The 17,834-nt window shown below is 53.4% G+C and overlaps 2 protein-coding genes across 3 annotated transcripts; one reads left to right on the top strand and one right to left on the bottom strand.

Moving 5' to 3' along the window:
* Positions 1 to 2,085: 2,085 nt before the first annotated feature.
* Positions 2,086 to 13,636, bottom strand: GTPBP2 (GTP binding protein 2). Of its 2 annotated transcripts, none has more exons than XM_087775853.1 (12): positions 13,531 to 13,636; positions 10,438 to 10,464; positions 9,611 to 9,795; positions 9,202 to 9,310; positions 8,459 to 8,656; positions 8,003 to 8,177; positions 7,148 to 7,367; positions 6,568 to 6,703; positions 6,099 to 6,157; positions 5,197 to 5,368; positions 4,753 to 4,917; positions 2,086 to 4,344 (listed from the first exon to the last, which is right to left on the bottom strand). In XM_087775853.1, the coding sequence occupies exons 3-12, from the start codon at positions 9,742 to 9,744 to the stop codon at positions 4,147 to 4,149; spliced, it is 1,566 nt and encodes a 521-aa protein (XP_087631979.1). In that variant the 5' UTR covers positions 9,745 to 9,795; positions 10,438 to 10,464; positions 13,531 to 13,636; the 3' UTR covers positions 2,086 to 4,146. The 2 variants fall into 2 exon arrangements, with proteins under 2 accessions (XP_087631979.1, XP_087631978.1); XM_087775852.1 differs by lacking the exon at positions 13,531 to 13,636 and adding an exon at positions 12,804 to 13,059.
* A 265-nt stretch (positions 13,637 to 13,901) lies between these two features.
* On the top strand, positions 13,902 to 17,697 carry MAD2L1BP (MAD2L1 binding protein). The gene is made up of 2 exons (XM_009471860.2): positions 13,902 to 14,756; positions 15,423 to 17,697. Exons 1-2 carry the CDS (start codon positions 14,358 to 14,360, stop codon positions 15,951 to 15,953), a joined length of 930 nt encoding a protein of 309 aa, XP_009470135.2. The 5' UTR covers positions 13,902 to 14,357; the 3' UTR covers positions 15,954 to 17,697.
* The last annotated feature ends 137 nt before the right edge of the window (positions 17,698 to 17,834 follow it).

Here is a 17,834-nt window from a genome sequence, read left to right as displayed (position 1 = left end):
GGTAGCAGCTAGCTTGCCTCCGCCTGCTTGGCCCTACCAGAAGCGGCATCGTACTGTCACCTGCACCTCCCGCCATGGGTATTTCCATAGCATCACTGCTCAGTAATTCTCTTCCTACAGCTTTCTGTTCCTACTGTAAAAGCAGGCAGTGCAAGCACAGTGGCTTATCCTGGGGAATCTCCAGCCAAGCCTAAGCTTGAACCCCTATCCCGTCACATAGTATGAAGCATTCACCTCGTGGTGGTTCTCCTCTGGCTGCAGTTGCAGGCCTTGCCCTTACTGCATAACTTATATATGGTAGTTTAGCCCTGTGGTTCCTTCTCCCCTCTCCACCAGGAAGATGCTGATTTTTATTCCCCCCCTCAGGATTTTTGTTAGAGACAGTTTGGCAATTCCCTCTGTGCGGAAGTCCGTTGCGTGATGCTTATCACCAGCTCTGGAGCGCAGAAGAAAGACTGCTACTGTCGAATAAGATTTGAGGAAGCTGGAGCTGCACGGGCATCATACTTTTTGTTGGGCTTTTTGAAATCTCGGCACCAGTTCCTGAAAAGTCCTATTGACAGATAAACAATCTACTGCTGGAGTCCTGGGGGAAGGGATGGGAAACATGCCAGAGTCACGCAGCCCTCTGTGAAAGCTTCCCTCCATTGCAGAAAGAGTGTGTAACCACATTTTTCCTCCTTCCCAGACTCTGGGTGATACTACATACAACTTGATGACAGGTAACTGTTTTGATCGTGCTCTGTCGAATGACTTGTTCAGCACTGGGCCATAGTTCACATCAGAGCGGCTGCCCCAGCGCTCCACAAATAACAACAGCCAACAAAGCAGAATATCGTGGAGGGGGCGAGCGGGCACTGAGAGAGGGCGAGACTGGCTCCAGGGCCAGACATGTGCTTGCCCTCAGCTGCCTGGCAGGGCTCAGCTCCGTGCTATGCCGCTAGCTGCCTGGAGCCCCTGGCCTCTTCCCGAAGTGCTGCTGCCACTAATTTGAACTCAGCTCTTAGGGCAGGAGGAAGGAATGTGCCACGTCAAGGCAGCACTGGGTGGGGTCTGGAAACACACTTTGCAGGGAGTTTCATCAGCTGCAGGTTTCCCCTCCCCAAGCAGGGGGAAAGAGCCTTTCAGGCAGCTGATAATGCCGCAAAGCGCAGCTCTATTTGCATGTGCTATTTCCCCTTAATTTCTGAACTGCACTATCCTACTTGCAGCCGTTGAGCTACTCTCCTTCCAGCAGACAGCCTGTGCTGGGAAGCTGCTATGCTGCTGTCAGCGGGGGTCTAATACTTCACAACACGGTTGTTGCGAGATTCCAGGAAGCACAAGCAGCTCATTGTGGTGCGTGCAGCTCTGCTGGTAATCAGCAGAGGAAGGAATTATGGAGTCACTCCCATTAATGACAGTCCTCACGTTGCAAAGTGACAAGTTTCCCAAAGTCCTCACGTAAAGAGAAGTAGCAACCAGTCTGGCAGGGTTGCCTCACGCTCCTGTCACAGCAGCACATCTCACTTCCTAGGTGTCTGGCAGGACCGGACTCAGCAGATGCCACTATCTGACACAAAAACAAGTTTAGAACAGGCAAATCCCTCCAGTGACACAAGTCACCTCCACAGGGAAGCCCTTCTGCTTCTGCTTGTCCCAAGGGAACAACCTGTTCTCATAGAGAGAAGGCAATCGCAAACCCCTTGATAAGGTCGAAGCTATTTTTAAAAACAAACCACTGGTTAGACGTGTGCCCTAGAAAGCATCCCTTTAATTAGGCTCCGGGGGAATTTGTGGCTGCAAGGAAGCACCCGCCACAGCCTGTTCCGCCCACAACAGCCCGAAGTGCTGTGCTCAGTGTGACGTGGCTGCCTGTCACCCCAGGCTGCACACCCAGTCTTGCTCAGATAAGCCAGAAAAGCACAGTTGTAAACAGCAGCGTGCGTGCGTTCCTTCCACGGCACAGGACTGTATTTATAGGGCTGAATGCAAGAGGCTTAGGACAGGGTGAAGGACAGCCATCTCCAACTGTGACCCAGCTCTAAGGGCAGCAGGGCAAGAGCCCAGCTCCACCCTCGCTCATTGTACAACTCAGCCAGCAAGCTCCATAAAACATCTTTATTCTGTACATTTATATATAGATGCTTGGGGAACAGGGACAAACCCCAGCATTAGAAAAATTCAAGACAACAAAACAGCAATTATGAAGAGCATGGCACCAAGAACAGTCATGCCACAGATGGCAGGGACGAGGTGAGACCAGCCATCAGCTATTTCAGAGAAGGTCACAGCACCCCATGCCTGCTTTGGGGCCGAAAACACCAGGGCTGCTGCAAACAGCTCGAGTTCCCCCCCCACCCCCCAGGCAGCTTTCTTTGTGACCCACTAGCACCAAAGGGAAGAGCCTGCTGGCAGCTGGGTCTGTCCTCCTTGCAGGCATGGGTGAAAGACCATGTCACCATAACACCCAGACCGCTGCCAGGATCCCAAGAAAGAGGGACAGCGACCCTGAGCCAGCAGCTGCTGTCTCACTGCTGGGCTGATGGGGAAGAAGCAGATTTTCAGCTGGGTCAGTGCTCCCCCTAAGAGACAGGTCACTCCTCTCACTACTGAGCTGCCTCTGAATCCCTTCATTGATACCACCATTGCACCAGCTTCCCCACACCTCAGTGTGCTCTTTGCTGGGTGCAGCCGCCACCTCCCCACCTGCCAGAGCCCAGCCCAGCGGAGAGTGCCGCTTTGCGACATCCACAGATCAGCACGGGCCGCTCAGCCCCGCAGGCACTGCCTGTGCCAGCAGCCCAGGAAGCAGAACTTGCTCTCAGGATGGTAGAAGGGCTGCTTGGGTGTCCAAGTGCTATCACAGGCCCTCGCCCTGCTCTTCGGTCAGGGCTGGCAGGCCTGGCTGAAGGCCTGTTGTTCACAGCAGACACGTTTGGTCTAACAGTCAACAATAAAACCAAAAGCCTATGTACAGCTACACAGCCCCTCTGCACCCTCCAGGCTACACAGGGGAGCTGCATGACAGCGAGTGGGAGACAAATGTGCCCCACTGCACAGAGTCCTTGCTGGCAACATCAGCTTTCCTCTGACAACAAACCCCAGTGGCAAGGGAAAAAAAGAATCCTTCCTCCAGGAGAAACAGAAATAAAATCACGCCACTGTCAAATCACATCTAAAAAATAGAAGTCACCTGGTTTTGTGTTAGTAATGCAGCCTGTCCTCCTCACACATTAGGGCAAGCGTGTGAGGAGCAAGCTGGGCTGGGACCTGGAACAGCCACTCCAGGGAGCCCACTGCTGCCAACATGCAGATGACACCGTCAGCCGAACATCCATGGAAACAACCTGCACACGCCAACATGGCCCCGCTCTGCTCCACGGAATGGCCTCCTCCCCAGCTGCTGCAAGGAACAGACGCAAGTGCAAACTTTGCCTTCACGACATTACGTTGGGAGGCTGTGCCACTCGGAGCAGGCACAGCTTCCTGGGAGTCAGAAAGTGGGATGCTGAAGGGGTGTGTACATGTGAGTGGGGAACGGGACATTTGTCCAACAGTAAGACACTCAGATTGGAGTAATGCAAAACCAACACACAAATGGACACACAGCAGATTAAAGCCAACCAAGATTAAAACGGTTAAAAAGTGTCCTGAATGCATTCTGAGAGGTTCAACCAAGCCCCTGCTGTGGGCAGCAGGGCCTCTTCCATCCCCTGCCCAGAAGGATGTGCTGCAGGATGACTCAAGAGAGGACTGTTATCAACCCAGTGCTCTGAGTGGAGAAATGGGACCAGATCTTGTGTCAGAGATGGAAAAACATCCCTTCACTGCTAGTCTTCAAGGGTTCTGCTCCTCCCAACCAGTAATTTTCAAACAGTAAACAAAGCCAGAACTTGCCTGCCCAGGTCTGCAGGTGCCTCTGATCTATTCTGAAGAAGGGCAGGGTAACGAAAGCTGCAGGCGATGTGGAGAACACACTTAACTTGCCCCATGTACGGCACTGAATGCGAGACACTCTCCCAGGCTCCATCTGACAGTGCGGAGGAGGGACACCCACGCTAGAACGGGACAGCAGCAGCTCCAGGCATCACTCAGAGAGCCACGGGAGCTTCCATCCTTCTCCCCGGGTGTTGGTGAGCAGAGATCTCTCTGACCTAGTGGTAGTCAGAAACTCAGCTGCCCAGGCCCCAGGGACTCCTCCAGGCCGTTTTCTTTGGTGGTGATGGCTTGGAGGTCAGTGACGTGCCCAATGCCTTTGGTGACTCCTTCACGGAAAAGCAGCTTGGCTCCAATCTTCAAGTATTCAGGATGCTTGATGAACCTGAAACGGACGACTGCCTTCTCTCCTGTCCGCAGCTTGTCCTGAATAGAAAAAGGGGAGAGCTTAGACCCATCTACCATACCAATGCATGCAGGAGAGGTACATGTGGATGCTAAAATGATGAGGCAAATGAGCAGGTTGCCTCCCTCAGACTGCATGGCTTGAGCCCTTCCCATTATTGTATACGTAAGGGGAGACAGGAAGACACAAGCTCTGGAGAATGGAGAGTTCACCTCCCTTCACAGTCTTGCTGTAGTCCATCATGCTGCTTGTTTTGTGAAGAGGGAATTCTTTAACATATTGGGAGGAAAAGCAACCAAATGGGCAGGATAAAGGGATGGAGTGTGCTCCTAGGAAGGGACACAGCTACTCAAGATACCAGTAGCCCCAGGAATCCTAACAAACCCCACAGGGAGGTCCATCTCCCTCCCCTTTCCTCCCATGCCTACCTTTCCGTGGATCTTCTCTACGATAGCAGTCTGTCGCACATTCCCCACGTGCACCGTCACCTGAAACCCCTTCCGGAAAGTCGTGGCATGGAACAACAGCACGATCTCAGCTTCAAACACTGAGCAGATGGTGGGGTTCATTTCTGGGCTCACCATGACCATGCCCTGCACAACAACCCAAAGCACAGACCAGTTAGGGCCAGTCCCCTTGCTTCTAAACAGCCCCGAAAACCACAAACACATCTCCACTCTGTGACTTGGGCTTGCATCCCCTTCTCAGCCTTGTACTCATCCTACTTTGTAGCCTGGCCATTTCCTCCCCTTCCAGCAAGTTTCCTGCAAACATCTCTACTTCATTCCCACCCTACCAATGTGGGATTACCCATGGAAGCCTCCAGTCCTGCTCACTGGACCAGTGAGAAACCTGGCAACAGCAGGACTCACCTTGCGCAGCAGGGAGCGGTCAAAGGGTCCAAGGGCCAGCGTGGCTGCCTGCCCAGCCCGCAGAACGCGGCAGGCAGAGCGGTTGCGTTGGATACTGCACACTTTCAGCCGGAGGAACTTCCCGTCATCAGTGGGACCAACCACCAGGTTCTCCCCTTCTCGGCAGATCCCACTGCCCAGGGTAGAAGAGCAGGACAGAGTTCATCAGGAGACAAGGAAGGAATTTCACCATCCAAGACTGACCTGCACAAACTCCCCATGGACTCTTACCCAGGACCAACTAACAGGGATGCAAAGCTGGTGGAAACAGGGATTTCCTACAGTAGGAGCGAAAGCCACACTATCACTCCTAAGAATACCAGGTACAGACAGGGGCCATTCTGTCCCCAGTGCTCTGCCACACTGCATCGTTTCTGGCTGGAGAGACTGCAGTTGACGCCTTTTCTGTGTGGATGCACTGGTAGCCAAACTGCTCTGATCACTCCTGAACACTGAGGGACAGCTGCGTTCTCATGGGGCAGCATGCAGTTAACCTCTGCTGGGATCGGAAGACTTGCCCTCTACATTTCCTCCCCCTGCTTGAGGAAGGAGGAAGGCAATGCCTTGGGATCATGGCTAACCTCTGCTGACTCTGGGTCCCAGCATGCCTTCCTTCAGCATGCTACAGGTCGCATTCCTAATCCAGCAGCTTTACAGAAGACTCTGCTTGCTACCACATGGCCAATGGTCTGCTCATGGCACCTCCCAACACCCTGTAGGGCTTTACCCTCACTTGGCTCAGTCATCTGGCAGCAGTCAGGTCTGAGCCTTGCACTGCTTCCACATCTGCAGCGGATGACTCTAACCTTGTGGGAACTCCAGCAACCATTCACACCCACACTCATCTGCCTGGCCTCACTTACCTCGACAGAGTTCCTCCCACAACAGTCCCCACCTCTGGCACAGTATAAATTTCATCGACCTGCAGCAAGGCAACAAGAATAAGCTGCTCAGACAGCTGTGAAAGAACACTCTAGAATGAGGACAAGGTGCCCGCCCCTTGTGTGGAGGGAGATGAGCTTTCTGCTGGCCATTAGACACCATCTCAGAGCTTTCACCAGCTCCCACCACCTTCCCATTAGAGGAACCTCTGCCTTTGAAGTGGCAACCAGAGAAACAATCTTATCCCTGAGATGGGCATCCCTTGGTTAGGACAGAGCCCAGCCTAACAGGCTTTCTTCAAGGACCAAGTCCTTTCTTTACTTTAATGTCTCCCAATAGTCCAGGAGTTCACCACATCTCTCCCCATGGTGTCCAGATCCCTCAGATGTTTGTCACATGTCACAGCAATGAGTGCAGTACCAGAACTGGAAACAAACTACCCTTACGCACCTGAAACTCTGTGAGTTGCTGCATTAGTTCTTCCTGCTCTTTACTGTTTGTCAGTGGAGGGAGGATGTTGAGGAAGACTTTTAATAGATCCAGGTTCTCCCCAGAAACACTGGATAGTGTGAAGATTGGGGTGATGCTGTCAGACACAAATAAGACAGGAATAAGCAGAGGGCCAGAGTGCAGCTGCAGAAGGTGGCTGGGATTCTGAATGTACCAAGTCCAGCAAGAGGACAGAGACTACAGTGATAAATGGCTAGAGCAGGAGGGCACATGGGCTAGGTACAACCCTGCAGCAACCCCTGCCTCAACAGCTGGTCGAGGCACCAATCCCCTGCCAACCCGCACTTCTGTCATGGAGAAGTAACTCCCATGCAGCCTCGGACACCTTCTGCTCCCAGAGCCCAGAAAAAGGCCTGGGAGGGGAAAATGCCTTCTTGGAGAATGAAAAGGTAGGAAACTTGATGAGCAGTCAAGACGTTCAAGATGTGGTCGCCTCCCCTGCAGTCGCCCTTCCCCAGCTCTGCACAGCAGCCCAGTCTGAATTGCCTGCTCCCAGCAGAAGAAAGGAATGGTCCCTTACTTGGGAGACTGTGCAAACTGCTGTGCTGCTGTAACAGCATCATCATCCGAGTTCACAAGCAGGGGGAGCTTATTGCAGCCTGGCTGCTTCAGGATTCGCTCCAGCTGCTTCACTGTCCGTTCCACGGTGGCTTTCGAACACAAGTCAACTTTGCTGATGACAATGAAGAAGGGGACCTTGAGGGCCATGGCCAAGCCCAAGTGCTCTCGCGTTGTGCCTGCTGCAGGAGACAAGTGAGAGTGTAGGTGCAGTAGCAGTCATTGCTGTTGCTTGTTTATGTGACAGCTCTGCCTCCTGGCTCTCCCACAGGCCCGCTCTAAAGATTTCACCCTCACTGCTTAGTTCATCAGGCAATGAAAAAGCAAAATTATTCTTTTAAACAAAACCAAACATCAGTCCAGAAAAAAAAACAAACAACCACCAAGAATTTTTGTGACTGATCTGTTTGCTTCAGAAAGATGCAGTAGTTTTCATTCTTGGGCTACAGTTTGCCAGAAAACAGCCACAAAAATGTCAAGGAAAGATGTGGGAGCACTCCAGCTGCCTTTTTACAAGGCTTCAGGATTCAGCACCCCTAAGAATATGTCAAAGTTGGTTTTTTTTCTGGCAAACACAGCCTCAAATTCCAAACAAAGCCTCTCTGTCCAGGGTACAGTTTAATGCGGTCTACAGCTGGTAAGAGGATCCCAGCACTGCCCCCCTCCCAGGCACTGGCTTACAAGAAATCAGCAGAGGCTTCCAGACTAACATTTTTTTTTTCTGACAACCATTCCCAGCTAACAAGGACCCACTCCCCCCATTCTCCATTTCTCTTCACACATTACTGTCAATCCACACAGGCAGGGCAACACTCACCAATGCCAGTGTTGGCACTAACCACCAGCATAGCAAAGTCCGGGCAGTAGCTGGTGAGGCCAAAGATGGTTGTTTTCAGATACTTGTGGTGGCCAGCCAGGTCAATGAAAGTGATCATTTTGGAAGAACTCTCACAGATCTCTTCTGCTGTTCGGGAGTCACTGTAATTTACCACCTGAAGAACATAAAGACTCGGTGAGAGAAAGAGCCCCAGCAGGCAAGTGAAGAAAACCCAGCTCTTATCGATCCACTTTGACCTCAGAATTAGTGAGGAGAGATCATTCACCATGGGTGCAAGAAACAATGTCTGTCACAAATGGACAGGTAGCACTCAGGTTCAGCTAAAGGGACACAGAGCTGTGCTACGTCTCTTCCCTCACATCCCACTCACTGTTATAACAGGAGGGTAGTCCTATTCTCCTCCAGCTTTCTGAGTTCAGCAGCCCACTCCCTCACCTCTCCTTTGCTGTTGAAACCGAGGATCTCAAAGCTGATGCTTGATGTTCTTCCTGACTGGATTTCATGGAGATGCCGGAAGAGGTTGAGGCGTGCTCTGCCCCGCCCGTTGTCCAATTCGCCTTGCGTTAGGACACCCAACAGGGTTGACTTCCCTGAGTCCACATTCCCCAGCACAGCTACTCGCAGGTCTAAGAACTACAGGAAGAAGAACAGAGAAATCATGAAACTTAACTGCTGCTGTGCTGGGCGTGCACGAACACTACATGGCAGTGGAGATATGCCTCAGAGAGCTTCCCTCCACGATGGACACCGTGCAGTGTAATCTTGCTCAGATTCTGCTCTTGCTCCCAGCAAACCACTGCCCAGGAGTTGTGATACACTCTCTAGAGTTGTGATGTGACACATCAGGCTTTGATATCACAAACAAGGCCATGCAGCATGACCTCTAAATCCTCCCTTGTTTGCACACTAGCTTGCATCAGAACTGTTGCCCTAGAAGTGAAATAATTTCTCACCTCTGGTCCAGGCAATCTCCCCTACTGGTATCTGCCTCAACCACAATCTTAGAGATGAAAAGCGTTATCATCAAGCCTCCCTCTGGCAGCTCTTTAAAGCATCAGCTATGGGCCAATCTATGACAAAGTGCCTCTAGGGTTTGGGCTCCCATCCCAAAAGGAAGCTGCTTGTATGAAGCCTCTAAGTCTCCAGCAGGAGAGGATGGCCAAGTCGCAGGTCCCTACCTGCTGGTTGTCAGGCACCTTTCGGACAAGCACCTCCGTTATCTTCCTTGGGACGTCGCTGTCGTAATCGACCTCCCTCTCCCGCAGCACCGTAATGTCAGCCCCAACCCTGCCACAAACACGAAAAGGAGTGAGACACACACTTGTATTCGGCAGCTCTTGCACCTCTAGAATCACAGCTGGCAAAGTGAAGGGGATGAAAGCTGGGGACAGCAGGGAAGGAGCCTCACGCTTCCAGCCAAAAGCCCTATAACTGCCTTCATATTTCCAGAGCCTCATGATGAGGGAATTTCAGTCATACAGGGGCTTTGTAGAATGGAGCCGCTGGCTCCTCAGGGGAATTCAGGGGCTGAGCCTCTCTACTGGCTGTTTATGCCTGCGGGTCCTGCAGATGAAAGGGAACACGTACTTCTCTGCCATACGGCGCAGTGTCTTGAGCGAGGCACGCATCTCCTCCTCCGAGAGGCCCACCAGCAGCCCGTTGTCCTCCACGCCGATCTGATAGACGGCCTCACCTCGGCCTTCCTGTAGCCGCCACTTCATCTGTGTCACCAGGTGCTCAAAGCGATATTGTGAGGGATTCACTAGCTTTAGCTGTGTAACGGAGGGGGTAGTTATAGTCACAGCCTGGATGCAGAGGGAATCCCATTGCCCAGGCCAGCAACTCCCTAACCTAACACCATGAAGCAATGCCCCCAACTCTGACCCACCTCTAGAAAACACAGCCCATGTTAGTGTCTGCACAGAAGCCATAGGACAGGTGAGAAAGGGTTTCACAAAGGTGCATACTGATGGTAGAAGAACGTTCCTGCATCTCGCTAAAGGGATCTGTACCCTGCTTGCTGTGGAGGTAAAGACAGACTGTGGGACCTATCTGTGACACAGGAGCCAAGTTAAGTGCAAAAGGCAGAACAGCCACAAGAAAGTGACAAATGATTATCAGGGACACCTGCAGCTCTCTCTCCGAAGGAAGAAGGTTTCAGGAAAAGCACAGTGGGTCTCATCTCCTAAAAGAGATTCCTAAAAATTAGTACTGAGATCAAACTCTTCCAGCTCAGCATACTGGGTATTGCTAGGCACAAAGACACCGAAGATGACTGACAGTCCCTTAGTACAGTGTCCACTTTTCTGTCCCTTCCTTGGATGTGCTCCCCATATGCTGTCTTTGGTAAAGTTACTCACTGCAAAATAACCCTCTGGGAGGAAGACCTCCTTCTGCAACCTCAAAAGGCTCACCTTGTACTCGATGTTCCCATCTTCTGCCTGGTCAGAGAATGAAAGAAGACAGAAAGGTTAGACGCTGCGCCAGCAAAGACTTCTACAGGCATCAGCTGCCCAGATACTCTGCAGCTCCTGCTGACGGTTTCAGAGAGAAGGAAAGTGGCAGAAATATACTGTGTTAGGTCACAGCCTCTTCTGCCATTCATTCCTACACTCAGCTGGAACTTACATTAGGTTTGTTTCTGCTGTTTGCATCCCACATCATGAAAAACAGAGGACAAAACTAGAGAGGGACACAGAAGGTAATACTGTTTTGGGGGGATTTTTTTTACTGCCAGTAAAGAATAGGGCCAGTCTAACAGTCACAGAGAGAGAGTTCCAGTTTGAAAAAGGCACAGGCCAGCAGGTGATTAAAAGTCTCCCCCCTCACCCATCCGTGACCCACAGCATCCCACTCCCACCCTATCCAGCAGCTTCCATCCACCCAACATGCACAGAAACAGGTGACTGGGAACAAAAGTCACTGCCTCCTCTCCTGCACACCGATACTCTCCCTCACTCAAACAGTTTTTCATTGACTCCTTTCCATATCCTTGCCTATCTTCTCTCTGTAAGAGAGAAGGACTACAGACATAAGGAAGCAAACTACTGATTTCTTTGCAGTACAGCAAGGTGGTCACTGGCCTGGCAGTTCTGGAGAACCAGACCTGATTGGGACTGTCTCTACGCAACATGCTCAGAAGAACTTTCCCAGGAAGGGCTGGAGCCAGACTGGGTTGTCACAGAAAGGCCTGGGTACTCGTCAAGCTCCAGCTTTCCAAAGAGAACATATAGCCAATATTGAAGTAAATTTCCCACTGATTCAGTTTAAGGACCACTGAGAAAAGGCTGGAGCCTGCAGGAAGCCAAGTACTGTGGCAGACTAAATAGGGCTGCCAATGCTAAGCACTTCCTTTTCCTCTGGACACCGATTTGCATGTCAGGAGAGGCAATAGCCCTCTCCTTGCCTTCTAGCTCAGCTCCTAACCACACCGGTGCTTATGGTGGCAAAAGGCCAACAGAGGCAAGTTCTGAATTGTCAGCTCAGCTCTCAGGCAGCAGAGCTATGCAGCGAGAAAAGGGTACTTGTTGAAGATTCTCCTCTCTTACCATCTACCAGCTTTCCAGCTCTAAGAAAAACACATATACTGTGCTGTCGTCTAAATAAGGGGGTGGGTCTCTTTCAAGGCAGCTGAGACTAGAAAAGCAACAAGCCCAGACTTGCTGGGCCACATACTGCACAGGGTAGCCAGGGACAGGAAGCTGTGCTGAAACCACAGGGGGCTGCCCAGCCTCCAGCTGAAAGGAACAAAAACTAAACTGCGGCTGCAGGGGACAATCCTGCCTGTGGAGAAGATCTAACAGTAGCAAAGCGCTGTTTTCCCTACTTGCCAAGAGTCACAGCCCTGCCTTGTGGAGGAATTGCTCCCTCCCAGCACAGGCTCTTATATATTTTACAGAAAGCTCACTGAGTGGGGCCGAGCAATCGACTCCGGAGCAATGTAATGTTTCCCATGGTGGCAGCCCTATTAGTGTGGTGCCAACTGTCTGAACTAACCAACACACCCACTTACTACCAATGCCATTTTTTCCCTACTGCAAGAGGCAAGTGCCTCACACTCTATCAGTACCGTCTGCTTCTCCGTGTAAGAGAAGTCGCCAAATTAGCTGGGAAGGGAGTCACTAGAACCTGCTGAGCAATGCCTATGAGTCTGGCAGCTGGAAACGGACTTACACCCACCAGATCGGCTCTCAGGGAGAGACGCGAACAGGATGCTCGGTACTACGAGTTGAGCAAAGCTCTATTTCCGAAGCTATTTAGCTCTCAGACAGCAAAGCACCCACAGACGGAGGCCAGGCAGCGGGATGCTACTAACGAACGGGGCTTGGCGGACCAGGCACAGAGCTCGCTGGCACTGGGGGCACAAGCACTGCCCGCTGCCACGTCGAACCCCGGAGGAGAGGCCGGGGCAGGAGGGCACACCGCTTTCGGGGCCGGGGCTGCGGGACGGCACGCAAGGCTGCTAGCCCACCGCCGGCACGACCCCGCACCAACACCGCCGGCACCCTCGGCCGAGCCTCCCCAGAAACTGCCTCCAGCGGGACCCGCGACCCAACCTGCCCGGGCCCGGGGCTGCCAGCCCGCGTCGCACCGAGCCGCTCGGGGGACACCATCCCTCCGCCTCCTCCAGCCCCGCGGCGGCGGCGCCCCCCGCCCCCGGGCCCTGCCCGGCCCTGACAGGAGCGGCGCGGGCCCCCGCGGCGCCAGGCCCCCGGGCGGGGGGCGCCCCCTCCGCGGCTGACGGGACGCTGCGGCCCCGGGCCCGGCCGGGGGAGCTCACCTCGGGCGGCAGGTACGGCGGGTTGTTGGCCTTCCCCCCCCGGCTCCGCCCGTTCTTCTTCTTCGCCTTCGAGCCGCCGCCGCCGCCGCCGGGCGCGGTCCCCCCGCGCCCCCGCAGCGCCCCTCCCGCCCCGCCGCCCGCCGGCCGGCAGCAGCCCCCGAACAGCTCCGACACCCGTGAGTCCATGGCGGCCGGCGCGGCCCCGCCGCCCCGGTGCGGCGCCCGCTCCCCAGCCGGGCTCCCCGCCCCGGCCCCGCCGCCCCAGCCCCGGCGTCAGCAACCGCCGCGCGGCGCCACGGGAAACGGAGTCCCGCCCGCCGCCCGCCTACAGCTCCCAGCACGCCCCGCCCACTCCGAACTACAGCTCCCGGCGCGCCCCGCGGCGCGCCCCGCTCGCTCCCGCATGGGCTCCCGCCGCGGGGGCGGATGGGAGTTGGAGTCCGGGGGAGGGGGCGCCGCCTGGCGGCCGCGGCGCAAAACGCGCGGGGTACCGCCGCTCGGGGCAGAGCTCCCAGTCCCCTGTTCAGCGACAGCGAGCGGTCAGCGCCCGTTCTGGCTGGCGTCGGGGAGCTGGAGCGGTTTTGAAGGCGTTTGGCACCGGAGGTACCTCATGACTACACAGAGCCGGCAGCCCGGCACAGAGCTATCCCAAAGGACGCCTCAAGCCCCTGCCGGGGGAGGGGGGTAACAGCAAAAGGCCCTCCTGCCGTGCGCCGCGTCCCCTCACCGAGTGCTTTGCCGGTCTCCAGTAACGCTGCCGCCAAGCCTCGTTTGTCTGCGCTGCATCCCCTGGGGAGGGCACCGCTTGACCAGCGTTTGTAAAGCTTTCGCGCTCTTCGGCGCTTTCGGCAGGCAGCCGAGCTTGCTGTCGGGTAGCGGCTCCTCCCGCACCCGCCCCTCGCCGTGTTTTGGAGGCAGCGCCCAATGGGGCTGCGGGCACGTTGTTTCCAAACAGGGCAGCTCCCGCTGGCTGCACGCTCCCCGCCTCCGCCTCCCAGCTGCGGGAGGAGCAGAGCCGCCGCGGGGCGAAGGCAGCTCCTCTGCGAGGGACCGGAGCCAGCAGGGCTGCCAGGCGGAGGCGGAGGGAGTTCGGCGGCCCGGGGGCGGCCGGCGGGGCTTTGCCCCCTCGCTGCCGCGCACCTTGCAGATGTGCTTCGGGTGGGCCCCGGCACAGGGCGCGGGGGGAAACCAGTGGAGCAGTTTTCCGGAGCGCCCTGGGGCAGCCCTGCAAGGAGGCAGCCGCAGCTCACAGCGCCCGTGGCCGGGCTGGGGCACCCGCGCCTGCCGCCGCGGTGCCTCCTCAGCGCGGCGGCCGTTAGCCCCACCGAACACCCGGGCAACGGCCCCTGCGCTTGCTCCTCACGCGGCTGCCAAGCCCAGGGCAGGAGAAGGGCACCGGCCGGGTCAGCCCGCCCCGCTCCCGGCGGCTGGCCGCCGACCCGACCCGACCCGACCCGACCCGACCCTCCTCCTCCTCCTCCTCCTCCTTCTCCTCCTTCTGCTGCCGGGGCGGGGCGAGCGGCCGGCCAGACACCCCGGCCCTCCCCGCCAGACATGGCGCCTGCCCTGCCGGAAGACGCGTGGGGCGGGCGCTCCGCCGCTCCCATGATGCCCTGCGGCAGCGGCCATTCAAATCCCAGCCGGCCGCCCTCCCCTGGCCAGAAAATGGCGGCTTCTGGGGTTGCGGTGCCTCCCGCCCGAGCGACCTCTCCCACGTCCCCGCTTCTTATAGCTGAGGCGCCGCCGGCCCTGGACCGTAGCGGTGGGATGAGGCCCCGGCGGAGCGGGCCGGCGGCGGCCTGCCCCTCGGTGTCCGTGGTGTTCCCGGGCGCTGTGAGCCGGGAGAGCTGCTGCCGCTTCGCCTGCGAGTTCCTCAAGCATGTCCTGCACCAGCGGCACCAGCTCCCGCTGCCCTACGAGCAGCTCGCCTACTTCTGCCGGCGGGCAGCGCAGGTGAGTGGGGTCGGGGGGGCGGCCGGGAGGGACCCTCCGGGCCCGGGGGGACCCCTGGGTCTGGGGGGGCCGGGCTGGGCCGGGCTGTGCTGGAGAGTCTGCGGCGTTTGAGTTTTGCCTGTCAGCTAACTATTCTAGCTCAATAACTCGTGTTTTAATGTGTCAACTGCTTCTAAAGTTACACGCTCATTGTAGCTGTGTCCTTAAATGTTACCACAACTTAATTTAAAAAAAAACCCAACAAAAAAACTTTAGGTTAGGTGGCTAAAGGTCTCAACAAGTTACTATTTATCTCTTGTTGTCCCACTTTCTGCCCAAAGCATGTCACTCTTTTGTTCATTACTGAAACGATTCTAAGAAAAAAAAAAAGTTAATGTCAAGTGATTTTGGACTGATAACTGATTTTTAAAAGATGGGGCTTCTAATTCTTGTGGGAATTCATTAGTGTGATTCAGATTCAAACTGAGTAGCTGTAGAGTGGCCTTTTGTGTTCCTTTTGGATCTGATTCTATATGTGGATGCCTGTGTCTCTTAAAAGGAGCATAAAACCCTTTGAACCTTCCTTGACTTTCAGGGATTGGATGAGCCATGCTTTCTGAAGAGTGTATTAGGACTAATATGTCCTAATAATGAAATGTACTAATCTTTTTTTATTTTGTTTTCCAGGATGGAGATGTGATTAAGAAGCCACCCTCCATGGACCTGGCAAGCAAGAAGTGCCAGCAGGTGCTGATGGAGCTGGAGGGAGTGCTCCAGCACTTGGAAATAATGTTTAGTTTGACACTGGTTCCCCGGGTTCTTATTCTACTTGGAGGCAATGTCATGAGCCCCAAGGAGCTCTATGAGCTCAACTTGGAGGGTATCTGTGAGGGCAGTGCTGAGGAGAGCCTGAAAACTGCATCCTGTGTTCGCAAGCTCTTTCACTCGCTCTTTGTTGCGGATGTCTTCAGTGAACTTAAGGCTCTCCCTGTCACGGGCACTGTTGTTATGCTCCAAGGACACCGCGATTGTGGTGTTGATTGGTTCCGGCCCAAGCTCAACTATAAAGTGCCGACCCGAGGGAGGAAACTAACTGTTAACTTGTCCTGTGATGGAGACATCAACATAACTGCCTCGCCTCCTCAGCATATGATTTCTACTTGGGAGGACTACGTCTGGTTTCAAGCACCCGTGACGCTCAAAGGCTTTCATGAATGACCTGTGCTTTGTAGAACTTCAATGGAATACTGACTAACCTTTGGTGCTGCTTTAAGTGATAATAACTTTATCAAATGTAACCGCATATTCTTGTCTGTCTGGATCTCTTCTCCAGGGCATCTACCGCCTTCCTGTAGCTTGACTGTTCATCTGTCTTCATCTCCTGAATGGTTGTTGAAAACAAATACCCCTTAAGGCACAGTTGCACACAGATACAGTGATTCTTTAGGGACCTGAGTTGTGGCACAGGAGATGAATTAGTGTGTTGGGAGTAAAACTTTCCTGCCGCATACTTACTGAACTGGCAAATACTGGATACAGTCTTCTCTCTCCTGAGTTTTAATGCAGCCGTTTCTCTGGTAATAATTACTACATTAGCTGATTGTTTGGGACTCTAGATAATGTATGTGATTATTAATAATTTGGCCCTTACTATAAAGGCCATAACCATTCTTACCTACCCTATTCCTGTAAAAGGAGACCTTTCCCTGCAGTCGGATCAGGCTTGAGTACTCAAGTGTTTGCCCATCTATTTGATAAAATTATGACTTCCCCATAACTCAATTTCAGTTACTTAATAATCCAAAGAGTGGGACTTCTCAGCAATTGGGAGGTCTTGTACTGGTGATGAAAAGAGGTTGAGAAGTGGAAGCAGAGAAGCATGTCTTCCTATTTTTTTTTTTACTAACCTTTAGTGCAACAGCCCTGACAATCAGTTAAGATATACAGTTAAAAGTAAGCAGTTTTTGCTCTAACCTTCTTCAGAGGAAGTTAGGACTCCTGCCCCAATATGCTAGCTTATTCTCACTTAAAACAACAACAACGTTGGTTTCTTGCTGACTTTCACCTCTCAGAAGGCTTAGAGTCTTAAACTCTAAGTGTTTCTGAAATGTGAAGAAGAGGTGAGGGGAGTGTGATCAAATTCAGCACTATCTTTACCTGTCAAATTCCTGTTCTAAGTCAGAATGTATTCCTTGGAAGCAGAACTTGAGCCCTTTCTTCTGGCCTGGTGTCTAGTGCAGAGTGGGACAGGGAGAGAGAGAAACCCTTAGAGCACAGTGTGTCAGAACTAGATGTCTGCTGGAGTTATCTTCAGTCAGCTAGGTATGTATCTGTAATGCAGTGAGCTTAATAGCTCCAAATAGCTCTATCCCATTTGAAGAGAAAGCTGAGCCTACTGGTAGCGAGGTTGCCTGCAGTTTCTTGCTAGCAAAAATTGCACGATGGGGTGGTAAAAATCCTTTGAAAGGAGGGTAAAGGTTGAAGTAACTCTCTACGCTTGGTGCGTGTTTTAACTTTGACCTTTTGGAATGGAATAAGGTTATAGAACTAGGCGGAAACTGAGTTGATGTTTTTGAGCTTGGAGAACACTAGGAGTGCTGTTTCTGCCTTATTATCCATTAACAACTGTTTACAATGTGTAGTAACTGCTAAAGCTAGCTCTAGGGGAAAAAGTGCTAGAATGAAGAAAGCTGCCTTATGTGCAGCTGCCCACTTGAATATGTAATCGCACGTCTCTTGAATGAAATATGACTTGAACGTAGGAGTGTTTGTGCTCAGGAGATCAAAACCCTTTACACTTCCACCAAAGCTGCTTGTAATGCATATTTAAGAATGCTAGCACTCAAGTATTTAAAGATGCTTTTGAACAGACGCCTTAGTTCTGAGGAACAAGGGGTCAATTCCTTTCTACTCTCTTCCCCAAATGAGAGCAATGTTACTGCATTAAACTGTTTACATATTCTGTTATACTTGAACTATGAATGCAGCAATGATATGGTGCCGGGAATGAAAGAAGACAAGGTGCTTTTTTTTTTTTTCTTGTGAAGAACTTTAGAGCTTGATTAACAAGTTTAGTACTATAATCATTAGCAAAATAAA

Source organism: Nipponia nippon, unplaced genomic scaffold, assembly GCF_047370975.1.
Source record: "Nipponia nippon isolate SJK-2023a ecotype South Korea unplaced genomic scaffold, ASM4737097v1 scaffold_4, whole genome shotgun sequence".
NCBI lineage: Eukaryota > Metazoa > Chordata > Aves > Pelecaniformes > Threskiornithidae > Nipponia > Nipponia nippon.
The sequence above is the reverse complement of the archived record's forward strand: the minus strand, read 5'-3'. Positions and strand labels throughout refer to the sequence as shown.